This window comes from Crassostrea angulata, chromosome 5 (genome assembly GCF_025612915.1).
Source record: "Crassostrea angulata isolate pt1a10 chromosome 5, ASM2561291v2, whole genome shotgun sequence".
In the NCBI taxonomy this organism is placed as follows: Eukaryota; Metazoa; Mollusca; class Bivalvia; order Ostreida; family Ostreidae; genus Magallana; species Magallana angulata.
The window spans coordinates 6,402,295-6,422,989 of NC_069115.1; the positions used below are offsets into that span (position 1 = coordinate 6,402,295).

At 30.6% G+C, this 20,695-nt stretch overlaps 1 protein-coding gene and 1 long non-coding RNA gene across 3 annotated transcripts; both read left to right on the forward strand.

Moving 5' to 3' along the window:
* The first annotated feature begins 262 nt into the window (after nt 1-262).
* On the forward strand, nt 263-5,310 carry LOC128185070 (uncharacterized). The gene is made up of 3 exons (XR_008243816.1): nt 263-2,829; nt 3,051-3,186; nt 4,799-5,310. It is a non-coding gene; the product is annotated as an uncharacterized LOC128185070 (long non-coding RNA).
* Nucleotides 5,311-10,026: 4,716 nt separating this feature from the next.
* Nucleotides 10,027-14,170, forward strand: LOC128184530 (uncharacterized). Of its 2 annotated transcripts, XM_052854060.1 has the most exons (4): nt 10,027-10,259; nt 12,585-12,855; nt 12,994-13,056; nt 13,149-14,170. In XM_052854060.1, the coding sequence occupies exons 2-4, from the start codon at nt 12,657-12,659 to the stop codon at nt 13,703-13,705; spliced, it is 819 nt and encodes a 272-aa protein (XP_052710020.1). In that variant the 5' UTR covers nt 10,027-10,259; nt 12,585-12,656; the 3' UTR covers nt 13,706-14,170. The 2 variants fall into 2 exon arrangements, with proteins under 2 accessions (XP_052710020.1, XP_052710019.1); XM_052854059.1 differs by lacking the exon at nt 10,027-10,259 and having other exon boundaries at nt 12,009-12,855.
* Nucleotides 14,171-20,695: the final 6,525 nt, after the last annotated feature.

Sequence of the window (20,695 nt, forward strand, 5' to 3'; positions counted from 1 at the left end):
GCCCTACGTAATCCGAGTAATGTTATTGATTCTGAGTATAGTGACATTTTAGTTGATGTTTGTCAAGAAGACGCCCTACGTAATCCGAATAATGTTATTGATTCTAAGTATAGTGACATCTTAGTTGATGTTTGTCAAGAAGACGCCCTACGTAATCCGAGTAATGTTATTGATTCTGAGTATAGTGACATCTTAGTTGATCTTTGTCAAGAAGACGCCCTACGTAATCCGAGTAATATTATTGATTCTGAGTATAGTGACATCTTAGCTGATGTTTGTCAAGAAGACGCCCTACGTAATCCGAGTAATGTTATTGATTCTGAGTATAGTGACATCTCAGTTGATGTTTGTCAAAAAGACGCCCTACGTAATCCGAGTAATGTTATTGATTCTAAGTATAGTACCATCTTAGGTGATGTTTGTCAAGAAGACGCCCTACGTAATCCGAGTAATGTTATTGATTCTGAGTATAGCGACATCTTAGTTGATTTTTTCAAGAAGACGCCCTACGTAATTCGTGTGATGTTAATGGTTCTGAGTATAGTGACATCTTATTTGATGTTTGTCAAGAAGAAGCCCTACGTAATCTGAGTAATGTTAATGGCTCTGAGTATAGTGACATCTTAGTTGATGTTTGTCAAGAGGACGCCCTACGTAATTCGAGTAATTCTATTGGCTTTGAAGATAATGACGTATTAGTTGATGTTAGTGCATACGGTGACAATAGAAATTCAATTAATTCCATTGTCTCTGAAGATAATGACGTATTTGTTGATGTTAATGCTGACAGCGACATTAGAAATTCAATTAATTCTATTGGCTCTTAAGATAATGACGTATTTTTTGATGTTAGTGCAGACAGCTACATTAGAAATTCAATTAATTCTATTGGTTCTGAAGATAATGACGTATTTTTTGATGTTAGTGCAGACAGCTACATTAGAAATTCAATTAATTCTATTGGCTCTGAAGATAATGCCGTATTTTTTGATGTTAGTGCAGACAGCTACATTAGAAATTCAATTAATTCTATTAGCTCTGAAGATAATGACGTATTTTTTTATGTTGGTTCTCGTGATATCCTTAGTTTTTCTAGTAATCTAGAATTCGATATTTCAATTCAGTTATCTAGGTGTGTTGTTCCTCTCAATGAGCCTTATGCTGATACAGTCAGGAATTATGAAGTTTTGAACCCTAATGATTTTATTCGACTTTCTAGATCTGTTGTTCCATATGATTTGATTGATAACAATATTGATACATCTCGAGGTATAGAAGACTTGGGGCTGAGAGGAAATTTAGTGATATATGAAGATACCGAATTTTTCTTATCTCAATGAAATTGAAATTAAAGGGTTACTTCGGTAGAAAACAAAATGTTAGAGAAAATATATTTCATGTTTATAATGTATAATTAATAAATTAATCAACAAACTATTTCGTGTATATAGAGAGAGTACACTACCCTGGAAAGATCTAACTTCAAGATTTCATTGAACTTGAAAGAGCGTACATGAACACAGATCGCTTGAGTAAGGTTTAATGAAAGGTAGACAACTCTTACATGCCGTTAGTATAATTTTAAATAAAATGTAAAATAGTCAAACATCTAAATTAAATGTAATATACACTACATGATTTTTAAAATCATCATTTTTTGGCTTGAGTAATATGAATTAACTGCTTTACTTCTATTTGATAATATAATATTCTAGGCCGCGTTTTACAAACTAACCAATAATGATTACTAGTCATAAGCTCAGATGCTTTAATTTGTTTGATAAAAACGGTATGAATTTTACCGTTGAGGATTATTCTATAAGACTATAACAGTTTTGACTTTGTCTTTTCGTAAAACACAGCCTTCGTTGACATTTTGCGCGTTTAATATAAATTTTATATTACTTTAGAGCAAAACCCACTTTTTCATCCAGACAAAAGAAGCTAAATATTGAATTAAAAGATGCTCTTATTTCCTTTTTTCAAGTTTACTGCGAATTTCCGATTGACAGCTTAGAGAGCTGTAAACAAAAGATAAATGCAGATAGTATTTGATTGGCGCAAAACTTTTGATCATGGGTTATATTCTTAGTAAGATCATATAAAACCTCTTCTTAATCGCAAAAAGTTCACTTAATATGATTTAATATGATTACTTTGCTTAGTTTACATTGAAGAAATAACTGATTGACTATCATAATGACCCTAAATATATTTACAAGCGAATGAGTCTTTCCAGCCTCAGGTAGGCTTCTGTTTATATTTTTTTTCATTTCAAAGGGGGAATGTCATGATGTTTTATTTCTATATTTTTGCACAACTCATATATTTTTTATAGTTTTTTTTTCTAGATAAGCTGTAGTTAAACATTGTCAACATAGAATTATCAATTTAATTTTTGTAAATGTCAATAAATGTTATCATATGAAGTTGTTTAGTGGTGGAGGGTGATGTTCATGTGAAAAAATAAGGAAGGTGTTTGCCAGTCTTCATTTTCGTAGTTTCGAGAAAGACAGTCATCTGAGAAAGCAATAATAACGAACTTTACCCTGCCAGGTTTTGTTGGAGGAAATTTGAAAGTAAGTGAAATATAGGTAGATATTTTAATAAAATTTGAGCATTTAATATGAGAGTAAACTTAATATAATTTTGGAAAATACAAATGTAGATGTAGATTATTATATTTAGAGACCTCAATTTACTCACACACTATTTTCTTTCTCTGTATTTAGCTCACCGTTCTAGATTTGTCTTCATTTTCTCAATTTCGAATGAGGCAGTCCCCTGAGAAAGTGAAACATCTCCGATATGCCACATTTGTTTACACAAGTAAAAGCAGTACTCTAGATCATATTTCGAATATTCCCTTTCTAATTCTAACTAGTGTTGCATATGCAACATGTTAATCTATCTAATCATTTAATTGTAATCAAATCATCTATCAAAGACAATTAACCTATTTATAGAACTAAACAGATATATAATCTATTTATTTTTTTTGAAAGTAGAACTTTATTTACTGAATCTCATACATTTTTTGTTTGTTTCAGATACACAATTGCGGTTTCTTTTCTATTTTCTCAATTTCGAAAAAACCAGTTTTGTGAGAAAATGAAACAGATAAAACCGTTAACAATAACCATTTTCGCTTTCATACGCCAGAACAAAAGATCAATAGATTCAGAGGTTTGTATTGTGAAATTGCACGTAATTATAGAGCTTAAGATCTTTCTAATCAGCTGAATCATAATATATTTACGGACATTTTACATACATATTCTTAAGTTTTTTTGTGTACGTATTTTGATTATTAATTTCCCCAATAGAACATTAATTACAATCATTCTTAAATCTTGATAAATCAACAATTTTATCCTAAGCAGTATATAAATGCAGGAAATTGGGACCAATTACAGATTATACGAGTAATATGTATGCCAATATATGAAAGGACATTCAATATACACATTTGAGCTACGCCTTGTGACAAAAAGTCTTGATGAATACTTGGCCAAGTCTCATAAAATTCATCGTATTGATAAAAAAGGCAATAAATGGGTATTCATGATTTAGTGTCAAGATACCTACCATGTGAGGCTTCATTATGAAAAGAAGGCATCGTCAACTTTCTTTGACTTGACAATATCTGGTAGAAGGCCTAGTCAAACACAATAAAATATAAAATTTCATTGAAAAACAAGAAAAATGATATCAAATATAATGTTCAAGTCCAAAGTTACAGTCAGGTAAATATTATGTCTTTTTATTTATCGATAGACCCTTAACTCGTCGAACTTTAACGTCTCTACTCCAAAACACGAAGTTTTTTTTTCAAATTTAAGTGTAAAATTTTCATCAATCTGAAATCAAACGATATTGTCTACAGTTCTATTGATAAGCCCAAAAGCCAAACACATTTTTAAAAGAGAAAAGACTAAAAACTCACATGATTAACCCATTCTCTGCAAGCTTTATGAGTCAAACACATGTGCATACAAGTAAAGAAAATATGCGCAGACACAATGGAATTTTGGCTGATTGAAGATTAATAATGTACAGATGGAAAACCACTAGATAAGATTTGATACAAAACTAACATTTTATTTAAACTAAAATATCAAATGCAATTTATACAAATGCAAAACAATATGCTAACCCTTTTTATATAGAAAATTACTTAGAGTTACATATGTATACATGTTGCATTGAAGGGCATTTTAGTGTTCTTAAAACCAAACACACCTTTATTTAAGAGAGAAATCTGACAAATGCAACAGTTACTACTAGTTACTCGGAAATAACGGATAACTACATGATAATTACATGTACTTGTAATATTATTTAATGTAAAGAGAAGCTGATTTTATTGTATGCACTTTTATAAAAAAAATTAACATTTGTAGTTAGTATACACATGGGTTTTAGCACACCACCAACAGGTTTTATTGTTTACCACTGTAATTTTGCAACATTAAAAAATGTTAAACGTTTCTTAAAATGGTTTTTGCAACCCAACCTAGAAAATAAATGAATGAATAAATAAACTAATTAATAAATAATTGTTTTGAAAACCCAGTTAATCTGAACAAATATCAATTGTTAAGGCGTATATATATTGAGTTGTAAGCAGAAAGCGCTTACTTTTAGAAATGAATTTAAATATTATGGACAAAATATCGATATAGAGCATAGACAATCACACCACCTGTCCAGTATTTCTTGTTCAGGTATATCGTTTTGTTTTCATATGTGAGCTATTCAAAATGATTTTATGGCTTGAACTATTTTTATATTTTAGATTCCTTAAGAGTTGGAACTAGATCTAGAAAGTGTCATCAAGAAAGACAGATCATGAAACAAATTTGCTCTCTATGTGTTGATTTTACGTTTTGAACAATCATATATGTTTATTTCCTTATTATAGGGTTCGTTAATCGTTTGCATCTTCTGAAATTTGTCTTAAAAATTGTTTTCGTTTTTCACCTTAACAATTAAAGTTCTATATATGCTTATAATAACAGTTTATACATTGAACATTATACTTTAATAATTTAAAGCATATAACGGTATGTAATATTTAAGGGCTGTGTTATTATTGAATATTCTGTACGTTTGAAATGTTTGTGATTACTTATTTTAATGTTTGTTTTGGTGTCAACACAATATCTGTCATATCCACTTTAAAGGAAGTATTATCACAGCCATATAACTTGTATTTAACTTTTTCCCCTTTGCATATTGTTTTTGAAAGGTTTTCCTACTATATCATACTTATTTCTCCTGTCTCCGGAAAAATACTTTCAAGACCTAATTTTGAGGAACCTCCCCTAAAAATTACCTGTATTGAGAGCAATATAGCATACCGTTTGTCAATCAAACAAGAAGCAATAACCTTAGCCCTGATTGACGGATTTGGCTAAGCGTGTCAGCTGGACACCGAGGTCGCGTGTGTTGAATCTGTTGTTATCACTGCTAATATTATTTCGTAGTTTTTTTTAGCGATTGAATGTTTGAACATTTGAAATAAACCGGTACTGTAACATTGCATCACGAAGAGAAATATATCCAAAGTTAAACATTTTACACTAAAAAAATTACGGAAATAATTAAGCGGAAGTTTAATGCTTATCATCATAGAAAGAGTTTAAGAAAAAAAGAAACGTTTCCGTGAAAGTAGTGAAAGCTTATTATTTCTCCACAACAAAAAATGTCCTAAATTTTCCGGAAAATGTCGACCATACGTGCCGTTGATATTTTGTTAAACCAGTAGACATTTTCATTAGCTGGATTATAAGTGAACAATCGCTCTATAATATCGGTAAAAAGTAAGTTCTTCAAAATATTTGAAATGTTAAAGTTTCTAAAGGTAAAAAAATGTAGTCATTTAAAAATTCGTCCATTGATGATAATGATGATGTAAGACGATTTGGCCAGCTTTCGACAAATAACATTTCCCCAAACAAATTACATCAGCAAATTATAAAACTTTAGAGAAAAAGTTACTTGTGGTGATAACGAGCAGTGTTAAACTTAAAAAGTCCAAATGAAAATCACAAAACAGGAGCAGAGCAAACATGGACCGCTAAAAATGTCATCATTAAATCAATAGTCCAAACCAGAGCTATCACGGACCTCTCGAAAAACCTTAGAGGCGTGATCAGGTGCTCTGAAGGAGTGAACATCCCCTGCCGGCCGGTCACACCATGTGCTCTTAGTCGAAATTGGAAAATATAAAACATTAAAATAAGAAAATTAATTTTTTAAAAAAGTTCTATATAAAAGTGACAACTAAGAGGTTTGTTAGAAAAGATCACGGACAAAGTGATTTGCGGAATAACTTCTGTGTACTTTGAAGGATGACGCATGATTTATTAAATTGAAAATAAGTATCGAAAAATCGGATGATTTCTGTCAAAGTAGACAGCGATTTTTGCTGTGCATGAATTAAATTTACAGAGCACTATTTCATATTTCTACAACGTCAGGTGACGTCAAACAACTTGAACCTGTCACTCTTTTTTTAAAGTAAACACCTTTAAGTTCCACACTTTTCATGTCTTTTTTTTTCTATTTTTATAAAACAATCTTTATAGCATGATTTTTCAAGATTACGTATAATGTCTTCAGTGACATGTAGTAGGTCCAAAATCTCTGTCTGTTTCTGCTTTAGAAAAACAAAGATGCAAGATCCGGGCTGTATGGGGGCTCATTCGTCATCAAAAATGGCAGTCCTTCTACTTTTAAACATCTGATGCCATTCTTTAACCAGTGTCTGAGGCAAATTTGGGTTAGATCCAGCAGCAACTGAGAACCATTTGGTCTCCATCGGTGATTTTCCTGCTTGCACACAAAGTTTATTGACGGGTTGGTGCTCTAAGATGTCCATTAACATTAACGCTTTTGACTTTACTATCGGTAATAAAACGGCCAGAAAATGTACATTTAATTCATAAGTTTATAAGTTATTGTGAGGTTATGGGAAGCATTTTGCACTTTCATGCGCTTAAACAGTACATTAACTTTATAAGGACAAATGTGTACAAAATATAAATAAATTATGAAAAGTGACTTTTTGAAGCATATCTTAAAATAATTAAAAAAATAGTAAACTTTCTATTTTTATGGTGCATATAAAGAAAACAAACAAATCTTTACATATTTACATATCTATTTTAAAACATGTCGTGTAAATCTGAAACGATTGGCTGGTATCATGCAAATAATCCACTCACAATCGAACTTGTCCGCGAACTTTTCTAACAACCCTCGTATTTAGCACATATAATCGTAATTTTCCTCAAATGAATAATATGTCAACTAAAGAAAAGTATTAAAATAACCTGAATTAATTGTTTTGTAATCTAGTTTTAAAGCGATGGATTTATACGAAATTAGTATTATGAAAATATTTTTGTTTACGTTATGTTGATTTGATTTTGTATAGTAATTAGCTCTTCTGCGGACCCTGGTAATTCCAGGTAAAAAAACGCGTGTTTTATTTAATTAAGCCTGACTACTTTTTAAAAATCCGTACAATCACGAATTGGGTCCTTTAGAAATGGATTTTACCACCCAGTTCTTTCAAGTTTAAAAACAGCTTCAAACAATTATTAAGTATTTTGATCTTTAATTTAAGTTTTACGATAAACGACGTCTCCCTCTGAACGTTGCAGTTATTTATTAAGTAATTTTTTTATTTCATCTCGCTGAAATTGATCAATATTGTTTTTTTTTTGTTTTTTTGTTTTTTGTTTTTTGTTTTTTTTTCTGTTTTTTTTTCTAACAAAAAAGCACAAACCCGTTCAATATGTTTTATTTAATGACAACCCCATACTCCAACCTTCCAAATGATTGGGTACATAAGCAACATACATATCAAGATCGTATAACTTTTGGCCAATATTTAAAATTATCTTTGCTAGTGAAAAGTATACCAAACATCAATCTCAAAATCAAGGTAATTATAACTACTACACACCTGTCATCACTAAATACTAATTTTATTTCCTCCGTAGTCTTATATCTCAAAATAGCATATCCTGCACATATCAAGGAAACATTATCAAATATCGTTGTGGTAGATATGTCTCTGTTTATTAAAAACTCACGTTCAAAATCATTCAGAGATGTCATATATAATAATCACTGATTTTTTTCCGTATATAAAACACTTCTTGTAACTTTTGACACAGTCGATAGACATTTATAATTATCAAAGCAATATTTAAATTTTTTCCTTTAGAAATAATTAATGATTAATGAAGAGCAATCTCAGCATACATAGCACAAAATCCTGGTTCGGAAACAAACAAAACAACAAATAATTTACAATGTGATTATTAAATCCACATAAATATGTTAATTAATTTTTTTGCTTGTTTTAGAAAAATACATCGTTTAATATGAAAATTTTTGTTATGCTCCATCATATAAAAATGAATACCCTGAATTGATATCATTAAAAAGTTTTAAAATATTATAACATTGATAAAAAATTTCTCTTTACTTGTATTAATCACCTTATTTTTTATTTCAAGAAACGCTTTTGGTGGTTTTGTTCTGCGCAAATATATCAAAGAAATATATACATTTTATTGACTTCGTCAACAAATTATTAGATATCACGGCAATTCTCTAAATCTGTTCTTATTTGTGTCAAAACTTTTTCAATAATTTCATAGAAACCAAATTCATCATGAAAAAATATCTAATAATTGAATATCATACCGACCTGTACCTTAATCAAGATAAAGTTTCGTAGTTTACATACGAAAAGAAAGATATGCTTATTATTCATTTTTGTAAATAGATAATAGAGGTATATGGACAGAGTTCAGACATCTCCAATTATTGAAATATAAATCGTTGTTCAGTTCATTTATTTTATACATGAATACTTAATACAACTTTTAAAACTACAGCAGAACTAGACCTACACACGTAAACATCCTTACAAAAAGCATATCTGACTTACATGTATATATATATATATATATATATATATATATATATATATATATATATATATATATATATATATATATATATATATATATATATATATATATATATATATATGTAGCAAACAATTCTATTGTAAGCATGGATTTCTCGATAGCAAAGTTTTATAAAATTTACTGATGTTCATAAATTCATAGATGCTAGGACATGAGAAATAATATATATATATATATATATATATATATATATATATATATATATATATATATATATATATATATATCTATATATATATATATATATATATATATATGCAATTTAGAGAAATTACTAATAGATATTAAAAAAAATTTAAGTAGTCCATGGAATCATTTATATTTCAGCTTTTTAAAAATCATTTATAACTTAACTGTTTCGTATAGCCTTTATTAAGATATTTAGATAATTATGATGGTTAGAACGTTCAACTTTCATTTTCGTTTTAATTGAAAAAAGTAAATAAAAACAGTGTGTTTTCCAAAAATAATTTTTTTTCTGATTTTTGAAAAAAAAGGGAATACCTGAAAACAATATTTTGTACCGAATTGAAAATAAAGGTTGATAGTATGTTTATCTTTCTTGTATGAACATTTCTTAATTCAAATTATCATAAGGTATGTGTGGGATAATATATTTTTATCAAGTCAGTATAACACATCAAGGTTCTTGTTAATCATTTCTTTCTTTGTGTAGGATAACGAATCAATATAAGATTAATTGCTTGTGATATTAATATCAAATTTTACATTATTTAGAGGAAGAGGGAAATTACTTTTTTATCGACCTTTCATTTGTGCAAGCGACTAATAGAGGAAAGTTTAAATATTTATTTTGGGTTAAAACGAACTGATAGTTATTGGTAAATGAAACAAAAAATGCTTGATTTGATTGTTGATAACCTTTTGTGTAGGAACCAGTGACAGTGCATTTAAAAATATATTTTTTCAAAGTACGAATTTAAGTCTTTCATAATGCAATAAAAAAGATCAGTTAAAAATTATAATTTTATTATTTCAAATATGATTCTATTACGCTGAAAATTATCTTTTTTAGTCGAATGACCTTTTTTATCTTATTTCAGTTTTACTTTCAATTTCTTGGAATAATGAATTTTGGTTCGTTTTCCGAAAATGTTAAATTCTAATGCGCATGCACTATATTTGAATAGTACAAATAAGTGAGTGAGATTGAAAGATATTTATAGCTTCGGTATTAAGGGTTGTACTTGCAAGGAAACGTTTTAATAGGCACAAAAGAAGGTAAGGACTAGTATGCATTTTTACCCTTGTTCTTCTTTACATCAGAATACATCAGCGATCTATACGCGAATACATATGTTTGCTTGAATATGTTATTTAATTTTTCGCACAATCACAAGGTGCGAAGTGGTAGGTTTCGTATGGTGGTGATAAGGTGTTCATCTTTATAAACAAAGTAAAGAACCATTTAACAACAAAATTTTATCAAACTTAGAAGAGAAAGGATTCGTAACGCTTTGTATTATTTAAAAGTGTGTTTGTCAATTCACCATAGAAAACAATCATGACTAAATTAGGTCTAGAAAAATAGATTTAATTAGGGTCCTCTTTTTTCTAAGAAATATCATACTTTTTTCGTATGTTAAAGGACTTCCGTTTCCAACGCAGGACCTTTCCGTTTTCTTACTGTCTCTTCTTTTAATAAAATATCATATTGGGGATTTTTAATCTTTTTTTTTTTACCGAGTTATAACTTTTTTCCCAAAAGACATTCGGATATAATTTTAATATTTAAGCCCAAAATAAAAAATAATATATATATATATATATATATATATATATATATATATATATATATATATATATATATATATATATATATATATATATATATATATATATATATATATATATATATATGTTTTATGATATGAATGATAGGTTTTCAGGGTAGCTAAACAATTGATCGAAGTGAAGTTATTTATTTCTACCTAAAAGACGAAAATTATCATTGGGGTTTGAAAGTTGACATTAAAAACAACAGATATATTTTCACAAACTTTGATATAGTATCTTTTTTTATTGATGTATTTTGGTTGAAAATATAGACACGTTATGATTTTAAATATTTTTCATATAATATCAAAAAAATATGGAGTTGTTTTTCAAATTATTGCCACCTAGCATCTAAAGCTATATATAGTTCCTTATTAATTATTACAGATAAACACCTGTTTATCTTACAGTTTTTACTTTAAAAGTAAATTAATTTTCTCTTATGTAACATAATTAGGGATTTTGGGGTACCAAAATACGAAATCTTTAATCCTCTTATATCAAAAAGGAGAAATACGGGTACCAATTATGCCCCATTGTTAGCAAACCTCTTTTTGTCTTTATATAAAGCAAAATGTATTCAAACGTGAAAAAAATAAATCACTCGCTGTGGCATCCAACTCAACATTCAGTTATATCGACGATGTATTATCGATTAATAATTGTATTTAATGCCTATGTCAACTCGATATATCCCAGTGAAGTTGAAATAGAAAAAAATACCACAGAGTATGAGTCATCTGTCTCATATTTAAATATTTCACTGGAAATGGACATTGATGGTAATATAACAACAAAACGTTTTGAAACGTTGTTTCCTTACATATTTAGCAATATACTTCATCGTTTGGATATGGAGTTTTTGTCTCTCAGTTAATTTATTACATTAGGACAGTTTCTAAAGCGTTCCAAGCTACTGGCAAACAAGTTGATAAAATATGAATATCAATACAATCTTCCACTGGATCGCATGGTGATTGAGGTTTTTTTTTCATACTAATTTACCCGATCTCGACAGAGAGTACACAGCGAGTGTTAAGGGTCGGTAGAGGATGCACACTCCTCTGTGTTACCTGACCATACCTCTATTTTAGGTCCGTGTTTGCCATGCTCCTGTTGGGTATTTTTGTCTTTGGATCTTTGATTTTGAACACTGTTCGAAATCACCAGGTCATTTATGACATATTAAATGTACTTTCTTTTACATGCACCAAACAGATTGATGCAAAATTTATTTATATGAAAATTTACATACAATACATTTATTGTAAATTGTTTGTGTTTAAAATAGCAGATATTCGTTTGAAAGTTTTGCATAAAAATTCAATGAATGTAAAAAAACAAAAATATTTATCTTAAAATAACAATGAATGCGTATTGCTTAAAATTCAAATGAAGTCTACCAAAAAACAAATCAAGCAAATGTTACATTCTTACAATAACCGGTATTAAAAAAAATTATTTATTTCAATTTTTAGCGCTGTAAAACGACAACGGAATGGTACATAAAAATTATTTTCTCATTTTTGGCCTTTTTCAGAATTCAAAGAGGTTTTATTAATACTCTAAATATCAAACAAAATTACAAATTTATAAACTTAATTGGCTTTTTTAAGAATCGATTGGTTTAAAACACATGAGTGTTGAAAAAGGAACAAGACTTCGACTTTACGATCTAAATCTCTATCAATATAATATGCATAGTCCTTATTGTGAGTTCTAAAGTAAAAACTAATATTTTTCTTTTTGAAATATTCTTTTCTTTGTAAGGTATTTAGATATCTTAATGTCTTATCATTGAGAATTATTGTTGACGAAATTTCATTCGTTGACTGTTGGAAGATGGATTCGGACAAGAAAGAGAAAAGTAAACTAAAACAACAAGAATGCAAAAAAAGAAAGAAGGATAAGGATGATTATTTGCCTGAAGCAAATGAAGCTAGACGCTGCGAAATACCAATAAAGAAAATTAAAGTCACGGAAGAAAAACAAGCGGGCAGAGGCAAGGAAGGTGTCAAAAAAGGAGAAGAGAAAAAGAAAAGTTCGCAGTATTGATAACTTAACAAATGAACTATATCATTGTTCTCACCTGTACTTATTCTTTGATCTGTCAATTGAAAAAGCTATTCATACATGTTTAAAGTACACATGTACTTAACACATCTTTATATTTTTTCAGTCATTGAAAAGAAAAGAACTGAACCTAGCATTGTTATTTTGGATTTGGACACAACAGGACTAAGTTAGTTTTATACGAATTTGTAATGAAATGACACTTGATAAAAATGAAAATGAAAAAAGGTTAATATACAAATTATATATTATGTTTTCCAGTTAAAGGCAACAATATACCGGACATAACACAGATTGCTGCAAGTAAAATCGGTTCTCGGAAAACGTTTTACAGATATGTAAGCCCTGAGCAAATAATTTCAGATGATGCTAAAACGGTCTCTGGGATAGATTGGAGCAATGGGATTCTTACCTACCAAGGCAACCCCGTTGATTTTGTCGGAATAAAGACCGCGCTCAATGACTTCCTTGACTGGTTGAAGAAATTTGATGATGTCATAATAGTAGCTCAATTTGGGTTCGGTTTTGATTTTTTAGTGATGGACAGGGCTTTGTGTTCCTGTGATCTGAAAGATAGATTTAAATCTATAGGGGCGACATTTTGCGATTCGATCAATATAATAAAAGATAAACATCCTGGCCTTGGATCGTATGCACAGAAATCTCTTGCATGGCATTTTTGTGGCGAGACATACGACACCCACAATGCTACAGATGATGTGGCGATGCTTAAAAAAATCCTGAAAAACGCAGGCATTTCTACCAGCGACTTTAGAAGACATTCTGTTGATTACACATCCATACCAAACAAGTGTTGAATAACGCGTATCAATATACCCATATCATTTATTGTGTATAGTTTTCTACATAAATGGGATAAATTTTTATCACAGTTTATCTGTACATGTAGTTAATTCGTAATCCTTTTATAGTTTTTGACGCGTTCATTTGACGATTTCTTTAATCAGTTTTGTGTGTGGCAAGCATTGCACTTGTGTAGATGTAGATCTTTTTTTGTTTTGTTCATCATGCACCACTCATACGGTGTAAGAGAATAAATATTCAAACAGGCAGATTAAACAGCCAAGAGACGAAGGAAGTGGAGGGACAGAAACTGTATATTTCAATGATAAATCTTGCATTCAAACGCTTTCATACAATTCATGCAAACATTCGTTATAAAGGGAACAAAAATAGATTAAATGCAATATTTTTAGTTAACCAGTTTATATGTATGTGTATTGATTTTTGATTTGCGAATAAACATACGCATGTACTGTGTATATTATTACTGCCTTTATTAAATCAAATGAATAAAGTTATACACCAAATAAAAGTACAAAAAAAGTATGATAAGCTCGGAGTGAAAGATTTCTTATGAGTGCATTGTGCCATAATGTCTGGCAAGTTAAAACGCTAACGCCAATCCAATTGTCAACCGTTCGCTATATTATTTTGATGTTTACAGTTACATTTATTGTAGATGAAATTAAATATTGAAATTCAGAGTAACAACCAAGACTTCATTACTGGAGATGAGTTTATTGGCGATAATTGCCATGGCAGCTTAAGTTATAAAAAAGTATATATATAGGTATGAAAATAATTGTCACTACACAGGTAAAAATGTTGAACATATGTTGAACATATGTTCTGAAACATATATTCCCCATAAAAACGAGCACCATATGTTAAACATATGTTCATAATCATATGTTCATCATACGTTTAATATATATTAAACATATGTTTTTGATAACCATATGATTACCATATGTTTATAAATATATGTTAGAAGTATGTTGAACATATGTTAATTTCATTTTTTTGTTTACTTATTTTCTTTATCCTTTAGTATTATTTAGTATTATTTACACAACATGTATCACATATGCCTTATGCATATTTAAAAATATGCCTTAAATATTTTTCATTTTTTAGTTCATTGTTGATACACATTCTCTTTCTAAATTACCATCTTCAACTGATTTATATCCTGTTTTCACAACACTGAATCTTTTGAAAATTGCAATAATTTTGCAGCTCCAGCCATCTAATGATAAAAAACGAGATAAAAATACATGTAATTTTTATTCTTGCAAATATCATATAGACAGGTTTTAATTCTCCTGTGAATGGTTCTTACTCACTGCAGCTTTAATTGTTTCTGAAAAAAAGGGAAAGAATGTAATACTTTTTTAATTGGTTTATAGATTTACAATTGCCTCAGCTGCTCCATTATTTTAAAAAAAAATGTTTGAAGAGGGAATCAAACACCCCCAAAATACGAATTCAAGGTAAAATGAGGGAGCCTAAATAGTGCCCTAAATCATATCATCAGATGGGTATATGAGGGCACATATGTCTTGAACATTTGGCATCCCTTAAACTTGATGTAAATTCGAGGGGGTTTGAAGCTTGAAAATTAACGAACAACTAAAAATGATGGGTCGAAATTAGGCCACACTTAACCAATAAGTAAGAGGGGTCATACAATTAAATTTACCTTCAACTTATTACTACAAGGAAAAATGCATTGTCACAAAAAAAATTAGTTCTCTTTCGTCCGATCTATAAAGCTCACTAAGCTGAAGAAAAATCATTAAATTTACTATCAAGTTAGATGAATCGGTGTGGTTGATTAAAGTTGTGCAAGGTGAAGCCACGCACATAACACTTATAAATGCTCAATTACAACATCATCAGCCATGGCCCGTGTTCATATCATTTCGGCGATACATTTAAGCCCTTTATCATCTAAAAAAGATTGCAAGCCCTGTTGTAACCTATAAAAATAGGTCATTGCCTAAATAGTTCAGGTGAACAGCACTCTAACCTTTTCTAGGGCTTGATGGTCAATCTCCCCCCGCCAGTGAAGCCGTGGTAGGATCTGTGACCAGACCAATATGGTGTTTGGCAAGAGCACAACAAGCTTATCCAAAATTCTCTTAATAGAGGCTCTTGGTTCAACAGATTTAAGAATTTGACCAAATGATTCCCTCCGCACTGGATGACCAGCATGGAAGGTGCTTCCTCATATTTCAAGAGGGTATTTACCTTGCGGATTAACTGATGTGACCTCATTCCCCCATTTTCCCTGCCACAACACTGAAGCATTGTGTCTTTGAAACTGGAGGTTACTTCCAATGTGGGAATTTTTAACATGGACAAAAGCATGCTTTCTGATACACTAGGTGAGCCTAAAATCCCATGTAAATCCCCCCCCCCCGCCACACGTTGAGACACAATCCTACCCACTGGGATCATGATTTGACTTTCATCCCCCATTGCGGCCCCACCCTACCCCCGGGAATCATGACTTTCATAACTTTGAATCAACACTACTTGAGAATGCTAGAACACAAGAGTCAGCTTTCCTGGCTAATTAGTTTCTGAGAAGATTTTTAAACATTTAAAGATTTGCTCGATGCCCCCATTGTGGCCCTACCCTACCCTTGAGGGTCATGATTTTCACAACTTCGAATCCCCTTCGCATAAAGGTACTTTGTACCAAGCTTGATTGAAATTGGCCCAGTAGATCTGGAGAAGATGTTGGAAATGTGAAAAGTTTACGAACAAACGGACAGACGGACGGACGGACAGACGAACAACAGACAAAATGTTATAAAAAAAGCGTACTTGAGCTTTCAGCTCAGGTGAGCTTTCAACTCAGGTGAACTATAATAATATAATGTAAACATGGCAAAAAACATCATAATGATGGTTCGAGGTATACCTTAAGTTTTATTATCATACCAAAATGAAAACGCTCGAGAAATCGATTTTATCGTTCATTTGCAAAACCTGACATGTAAAACGTAACATATGTAGACTTGTGAATTATATATGCTGGCATACAAGCAATTTCTATATTGACATATGTTCCATGTCTTCAAACAACCTAGATAATTTACATAAATGACCAAGATTTAATTCATCTAGCAAGTTACGTGTGGTCGATAATATTGATAAATAACCATAAAGTTCAACGTTTTTTATGAATTCATTACTTTTTTATCACATCTCTGCTTCATTGTTTAGTTAAACTGCATGTTGGCATAACAAAGTTGCATGGTTTTAAGACATGTCGACATAATAAATACTTGCATATATAGAGGACCTTATTTGACTTGTCGACAAAATATAGATAAATAACTTGAATATAGAAACAAACTTGTGTATCTATAGTGTATATATTGAAAGTATATCCAGACACAAGAGTCATGCAACAAATTATGCAACTTGCCAAAGATACTACTTTAATTTTTACATTTAAACGCTGGATTATTATGCAAGTATTCCTAGATCTTGATACGTTGCATTTCATAATAATCATTTTGTATTTTAAAATGTTTAAATAAAGAAGTTGTACGTGGACATCATTATCTTCTATTGTGTTTTAAGACCCACTCTTTTGTACACTTGATAGTTCAAATTTCATGGTACTTTAAATGTACGTAGAATGTAGGAGTGATCGACCCTTTACTGTAAAATAAAAACGACGTGCTTATCATAGTTTGCGTTCCCAGCTTTATACCTAGATACAGTGGAAAAAAACCATGCTTCTCTCTATCACGACATAGTATGAAACGATTTAATGTCACATTTAACACAGAATAAAATTAAATTGATAAATCACACAGGTCCCAGTTATATCACCTGTAGGCACCTAGCGCCCAGCTCAAATCTTGTCATAAAAAAAATATAAAATAAAATAAAATAAAAAATTAAAAAAAAGTCTATAAAATCTTTAACCCCCCCCCCTCCACAAATGTAAATGAGTACATAATAGAACAATTCTTAGAAATAAATAATTTTTGTTCTTTTAAATTTTGTTTAAGAACTGTTTCTCAATGAATTTCATGCATAATGAACCCTTGGTGGTACAAGTTTGATCTTTATGTCTCCTCTAATTTAACGCCTCTTATCGCGTATGTTTTCTATCTATCTATCTATCTATCTATCTATCTATCTATCTATCTATCTATCTATCTATCTATCTATCTATCTATCTATCTATCTATCTATCTATCTATCTATCTATCTATCTTTTTGGAGCGATTCTGCAATTTTCTGCTACATTACGGGCATATGGGAGGTCTTTCCCTAGACACAGTTACATTATTCCAACTCAGCAGAGTGTAGTGAAATTAATAGCATTATTGTAGGCTGAAAGCTTGGTTATGCAAATGTCGACAATAAACGATATGTGGATGTATCTATTTCGTAAATGTCCGATATCATATGTTATATGCCAACCCGTGCACGCACGGGTCAAAGTCCAGTGATATATTATAAATCTAAATGAATGAGACCCCCCCCCCCCCCGGCTGAAATCTACATGTAAGTTGTGTTCAAGGGAATTTGAATTAAAAATTTAAAAATTCCACTTTCCATGACTTTTACTTTTGATGACAGTTCGTCTCATCACTGACCATGTAATAAAGTCAGTTGTGGTTATCGTGGATCTTTACATAGAAGGAGAATCAGTTGTTACTTCTATGTAACGTTTTGATATCCACATTACAGACGATTTAGTATTTTTTATAGATATAGCACCATTTTAACAAGAGCTTGGACTTTGAAAAGTTGTGTCAAACAGCAATGTGACGTAGGCATCTCTATTTCATTGCTGGCCACTCAGTCATTGCTCTGTGAAAACAACAAGAATTGTTTGGCTTTTGAGCTAAGACTACGCAACCGGTATATAATTCGCTTGAAACCGCGTCATTTTTAAATTATTTTGACGCAAGAAATAGATAGCTACATCCAACCGAAAGTTCAAGGTCTTGTTAAAATGGTTCTATCTTAAAAATTTTATGGTTAATTCATTCTAATGAATTTTTTATCAGTAAACATAAACAATAAAATGCATTTGTTGGTGTTTCATACAGACTATTTAGTTAGCTAACATTGAAAAAAAGTGATAAGTTGTACCCTTTGCCTCAACAGCGAAAGGGATACGCTAGTATTAATGGCCGTGAATAAACGAAAATTTATTAAAACTGGGTAAGTTGCGTCGAATTGCAGTGCATGTTTTTATTCTAGTTAATGTTTAACCGGGGTTGAAATCGCTCATAAGGACAACACGAAGACAGCAGAAAATAGCAATCCGAACCGTGAACTGAATCAAAACAACTTTAGATGGCATGAGAGTCATTTGAGGAAGTCGTTTGTTATATTTTTAAACTCGGTTTTCCCTGCCTGTGCAGTGGCGGATCCAGAGGGGGGGTTCCGGGGGTCGGAACCCCCCCCCCCCCTTTCTCTGGGACAAATGAATTTTTTTAAAACTTTTAATGCCTATTTAAAGACAATTTCCCCATTTATAATATAAATACTCTAAAAATCTCAAATAAATGCTTATAAAATTGCTTATTTAAAGAATTTCGTACAACGTACCGTAATTTTGTTCCTATATGAAAAAAACCCTATCGATTTTTTTTACTATCCTTCAGCATCCGGTGTTTACTACACCGAATAAACACGTGGGTTATGCTATTTTTCTGGAATGCTAGCTACCCTCATACCCACATGAGACACAAAAAAGCCTTTTTTTGTTTTGTTTTTGTTTCCAACAATTGGAAATTCTGTTACAAAACTACCGTGTAAAAGGGTTATATGTAAACTATTATGAAAATGCAGAACTTTACAAAACTTTCCTAAATACATGTATGATCGCATCTGTACTACTACCGGATCATGTAGCGCACCCATTACAGAAGTACCCTGGGACAACAATTGCTTGTACCATTGTATTACACATGTACCATATATTCAGCAGATAAATTATCCCCATTCTTTTGTCATATCGGATCATTTAGACCTTTATTTAAGAAGGCAATCGATAGAAATCAAAATCGATAAAAAGTTCAGAATTTAAACATCAAAGACATAAAAAATTACCAACAAAATCCATTTTTATAATAACTTGTCGTAATTACTCCGAATTATTGTTTGTTTTTAGTGTTTCTTTTCTATTAAGCATAAACGCACGTTTTTATTGCTGGATACTTGGTTTTTTTTTAAGGCTAGAAATTATGCAAATCTTCCTTACCTAAACCAAAACAGCAAAACGCTCAATAATGCAGTGCACTCTGCTGTTGATATAGATGTGATATAGATAGTGACTAGATAAATGTTTATTAAATTTACGCACGGAAAACTTTCAAAAAGTCATTTTTATTGACAAGTAATGAATTTTGCACGTATTGATTTTCATCAATTGGAACCCCCCCCCCCCCCCTTTTCCAAATTGCTGGATCCGCCTCTGCAGTGTGCTATTCATAAATGAATATTTGTAGACATGATGAAATTCTTCTATTTGTTGATAATGGTTTAACAAAGAAGGAAGTTAATTTGTCATTTTTTTTAACTAGGTTTTCCCTGCCTGTGCTATTCATAAATGAATATTTGTAGACATTATGCAATTCTTCCATTTGTTGATAATGGTTTAACAAAGAAGAAAGTTATTTGTTATATTTTTAAGCTCAGTTTTCCCCGTGCTATTTATAAATGAGTAATTTTAAACATGATGAAATTCTTCCATTTGTTGATATTGATTTAATAAAGAAGGTAGTTATTTGTTATTTTTTTCAAACTCGGTTTTCCCTGTGCTATTTATAAACGAATATTTTTAGACATGATAAAATTCTTCGCTTTTTTCAAACTCGGTTTTCCCTGTGCTATTTATAAACGAATATCTTTATACATGATGAAATTCTTCGCTTTTTTTCAAACTCGGTTTTCCCTGTGCTATTTATAAACGAATATTTTTAAACATGATAAAATTTTTCACTTTTTTCAAACTC